The sequence below is a fragment of the Notolepis coatsorum genome, assembly GCF_963971535.1.
Source record: "Notolepis coatsorum genome assembly, contig: SCAFFOLD_1092, whole genome shotgun sequence".
Taxonomy (NCBI): Eukaryota; Metazoa; Chordata; class Actinopteri; order Aulopiformes; family Paralepididae; genus Notolepis; species Notolepis coatsorum.
The window spans coordinates 1-5,000 of NW_028174519.1; the positions used below are offsets into that span (position 1 = coordinate 1).

The window sequence follows — 5,000 nt, forward strand, 5'->3', positions numbered from 1 at the left end:
AGAGAGGGGGGAGACATAGAAGAGAGATGGAGAGAGGGAGGGAGACAGAGAAGAGAGATAGAGAGAGGGAGGGATACATAGAAGAGAGGAAGGGAGACAGAGAAGAGAGATAGAGAGAGGGAGGGAGACAGAGAAGAGAGATGGAGAGAGGGAGGGAGGGAGACATAGAAGAGAGATGGAGAGAGGGAGGGAGACATAGAAGAGAGATAGAGAGAGGGAGGGAGACAGAGAAGAGAGATAGAGAGAGGAGGGAGAGAGAGAAGAGAGATAGAGAGAGGGATAGAGACATAGAAGAGAGATGGAGGGAGGGAGACATAGAAGAGAGATAGAGAGAGGGAGGGATACAGAGAAGAGAGATAGAGAGAGGGAGGGAGACATAGAAGAGAGATGGAGGGAGGGAGAAGGGAGACAGAAGGAGATATTGAAGGATGAATAGAGAGAGAAGGATGAAAGACGGGGAGGGACAGGAGGTTAGATGGAGGGGATGAGGGGGAGGAGAAGAGGAATGAGGGGGAGGTAGAATACAAGCACTGACCAAGTCTGTTTCTGCCCCTCAACACACACACACACACGCACACACACACACACATACACACACATACACACACATACACACACATACACACACACACACACACACGCGCACACACACCTACACACACACAGGTATCGAGCAGGAAGACCCGCAGGCTGCTGGATAAGAGCAAAAGCTTTCACGTGGCGTGTGGCGTGGTGATCTGTGTGTTCTCAGGTGAGTCTGTAGTCCACCTCTCAGGTGAGTGTTTAGTCCACCTCTCAGGTGAGTGTTTAGTCCACCTCTCAGGTGAGTCTGTATATAGACCTCTCAGGTGAGTGTTTAGTCCACCTCTCAGGTGAGTCTGTATATAGACCTCTCAGGTGAGTGTTTAGTCCACCTCTCAGGTGAGTCTGTATATAGACCTCTCAGGTGAGTGTTTAGTCCACCTCTCAGGTGAGTCTGTATATAGACCTCTCAGGTGAGTCTGTATATAGACCTCTCAGGTGAGTCTGTATATAGACCTCTCAGGTGAGTCTGTATATAGACCTCTCAGGTGAGTCTGTATATAGACCTCTCAGGTGTGTCTGTATATAGACCTCTCAGGTGAGTCTGTATATAGACCTCTCAGGTGTGTCTGTATATAGACCTCTCAGGTGAGTCTGTATATAGACCTCTCAGGTGAGTCTGTATATAGACCTCTCAGGTGAGTCTGTATATAGACCTCTCAGGTGTGTCTGTATATAGACCTCTCAGGTGAGTCTGTAGTCCACCTCTCAGGTGAGTCTGTATATAGACCTCTCAGGTGAGTCTGTATATAGACCTCTCAGGTGAGTCTGTATATAGACCTCTCAGGTGAGTCTGTAGTCCACCTCTCAGGTGAGTCTGTATATAGACCTCTCAGGTGAGTCTGTATATAGACCTCTCAGGTGAGTCTGTATATAGACCTCTCATGTGAGTCTGTATATAGACCTCTCAGGTGAGTCTGTATATAGACCTCTCAGGTGAGTCTGTAGTCCACCTCTCAGGTGAGTCTGTATATAGACCTCTCAGGTGAGTCTGTATATAGACCTCTCAGGTGAGTCTGTAGTCCACCTCTCAGGTGAGTCTGTATATAGACCTCTCAGGTGTGTCTGTATATAGACCTCTCAGGTGAGTCTGTATATAGACCTCTCAGGTGTGTCTGTATATAGACCTATCAGGTGAGTCTGTATATAGACCTCTCAGGTGAGTCTGTATATAGACCTCTCAGGTGAGTCTGTATATAGACCTCTCAGGTGAGTCTGTATATAGACCTCTCAGGTGAGTCTGTATATAGACCTCTCAGGTGAGTCTGTATATAGACCTCTCAGGTGAGTCTGTATATAGACCTCTCAGGTGAGTCTGTATATAGACCTCTCAGGTGAGTCTGTATATAGACCTCTCAGGTGAGTCTGTATATAGACCTCTCAGGTGAGTCTGTATATAGACCTCTCAGGTGAGTCTGTAGTCCACCTCTCAGGTGAGTCTGTATATAGACCTCTCAGGTGAGTCTGTAGTCCACCTCTCAGGTGAGTCTGTATATAGACCTCTCATGTGAGTCTGTATATAGACCTCTCAGGTGAGTCTGTATATAGACCTCTCAGGTGAGTCTGTATATAGACCTCTCAGGTGAGTCTGTATATAGACCTCTCATGTGAGTCTGTATATAGACCTCTCAGGTGAGTCTGTATATAGACCTCTCAGGTGAGTCTGTATATAGACCTCTCAGGTGAGTCTGTAGTCCACCTCTCAGGTGAGTCTGTATATAGACCTCTCAGGTGAGTCTGTATATAGACCTCTCAGGTGAGTCTGTATATAGACCTCTCAGGTGAGTCTGTATATAGACCTCTCAGGTGAGTCTGTATATAGACCTCTCAGGTGAGTCTGTATATAGACCTCTCAGGTGAGTCTGTATATAGACCTCTCAGGTGAGTCTGTATATAGACCTCTCAGGTGAGTCTGTAGTCCACCTCTCAGGTGAGTCTGTATATAGACCTCTCAGGTGAGTCTGTAGTCCACCTCTCAGGTGAGTCTGTATATAGACCTCTCAGGTGTGTCTGTATATAGACCTCTCAGGTGAGTCTGTATATAGACCTCTCAGGTGAGTCTGTAGTCCACCTCTCAGGTGAGTCTGTATATAGACCTCTCAGGTGAGTCTGTAGTCCACCTCTCAGGTGAGTCTGTATATAGACCTCTCAGGTGAGTCTGTATATAGACCTCTCAGGTGAGTCTGTAGTCCACCTCTCAGGTGTGTCTGTATATAGACCTCTCAGGTGTGTCTGTATATAGACCTCTCAGGTGTGTCTGTATATAGACCTCTCAGGTGAGTCTGTATATAGACCTCTCAGGTGAGTCTGTATATAGACCTCTCAGGTGAGTCTGTAGTCCACCTCTCAGGTGAGTCTGTATATAGACATCTCAGGTGAGTCTGTATATAGACCTATCAGGTGAGTCTGTATATAGACCTCTCAGGTGAGTCTGTATATAGACCTCTCAGGTGAGTATATATAGACCTCTCAGGTGAGTCTGTATATAGACCTCTCAGGTGAGTCTGTATATAGACCTCTCAGGTGAGTCTGTATATAGACCTCTCAGGTGAGTCTGTATATAGACCTCTCATGTGAGTCTGTATATAGACCTCTCAGGTGAGTCTGTATATAGACCTCTCAGGTGAGTCTGTATATAGACCTCTCAGGTGAGTCTGTATATAGACCTCTCAGGTGAGTCTGTATATAGACCTCTCAGGTGAGTCTGTAGTCCACCTCTCAGGTGAGTCTGTATATAGACCTCTCAGGTGAGTCTGTATATAGACCTCTCAGGTGAGTCTGTATATAGACCTCTCAGGTGTGTCTGTATATAGACCTCTCAGGTGTGTCTGTATATAGACCTCTCAGGTGTGTCTGTATATAGACCTCTCAGGTGAGTCTGTATATAGACCTCTCAGGTGAGTCTGTAGTCCACCTCTCAGGTGAGTCTGTATATAGACCTCTCAGGTGAGTCTGTAGTCCACCTCTCAGGTGAGTCTGTATATAGACCTCTCAGGTGTGTCTGTATATATAGACCTCTCAGGTGAGTCTGTATATAGACCTCTCAGGTGAGTCTGTATATAGACCTCTCAGGTGAGTCTGTAGTCCACCTCTCAGGTGAGTCTGTATATAGACCTCTCAGGTGAGTCTGTATATAGACCTCTCAGGTGAGTCTGTATATAGACCTCTCAGGTGAGTCTGTATATAGACCTCTCAGGTGAGTCTGTATATAGACCTCTCAGGTGAGTCTGTATATAGACCTCTCAGGTGTGTCTGTATATAGACATCTCAGGTGAGTCTGTATATAGACCTCTCAGGTGAGTCTGTATATAGACCTCTCAGGTGAGTCTGTATATAGACCTCTCAGGTGAGTCTGTATATAGACCTCTCAGGTGAGTCTGTAGTCCACCTCTCAGGTGAGTCTGTATATAGACCTCTCAGGTGAGTCTGTATATAGACCTCTCAGGTGAGTCTGTATATAGACCTCTCAGGTGAGTCTGTATATAGACCTCTCAGGTGAGTCTGTATATAGACCTCTCAGGTGAGTCTATATAGACCTCTCAGGTGAGTCTGTATATAGACCTCTCAGGTGAGTCTGTAGTCCACCTCTCAGGTGAGTCTGTATATAGACCTCTCAGGTGAGTCTGTATATAGACCTCTCAGGTGAGTCTGTAGTCCACCTCTCAGGTGAGTCTGTATATAGACCTCTCAGGTGAGTCTGTATATAGACCTCTCAGGTGTGTCTGTATATAGACCTCTCAGGTGAGTCTGTATATAGACCTCTCAGGTGAGTCTGTATATAGACCTCTCAGGTGAGTCTGTAGTCCACATCTCAGGTGAGTCTGTATATAGACCTCTCAGGTGAGTCTGTATATAGACCTCTCAGGTGAGTCTGTATATAGACCTCTCAGGTGAGTCTGTATATAGACCTCTCAGGTGAGTCTGTATATAGACCTCTCAGGTGAGTCTGTATATAGACCTCTCAGGTGAGTCTGTATATAGACCTCTCAGGTGAGTCTGTAGTCCACCTCTCAGGTGAGTCTGTATATAGACCTCTCAGGTGAGTCTGTATATAGACCTCTCAGGTGAGTCTGTATATAGACCTCTCAGGTGAGTCTGTAGTCCACCTCTCAGGTGAGTCTGTATATAGACCTCTCAGGTGAGTCTGTATATAGACCTCTCAGGTGAGTCTGTATATAGACCTCTCAGGTGAGTCTGTATATAGACCTCTCAGGTGAGTCTGTATATAGACCTCTCAGGTGAGTCTGTATATAGACCTCTCAGGTGAGTCTGTATATAGACCTCTCAGGTGAGTCTGTAGTCCACATCTCAGGTGAGTCTGTATATAGACCTCTCAGGTGAGTCTGTAGTCCACCTCTCAGGTGAGTCTGTATATAGACCTCTCAGGTGAGTCTGTATATAGACCTCTCAGGTGAGTC

The 5,000-nt window shown here is 46.3% G+C and overlaps 1 protein-coding gene across 1 annotated transcript in view; it reads left to right on the top strand.

The window, feature by feature from the left end:
• Positions 1-660: 660 nt before the first annotated feature.
• LOC311247539 (NADPH oxidase 4-like) overlaps positions 661-5,000 on the top strand; it is a gene marked incomplete at both ends in the record, with an annotated part of 66,859 nt that continues 62,519 nt past the window's right edge. Inside the window, one exon of the mRNA XM_084338579.1 lies at positions 661-751. Coding sequence (XP_084194705.1) covers positions 661-751 — 91 coding nt within the window. The remainder of the gene's footprint in view (positions 752-5,000) is intronic.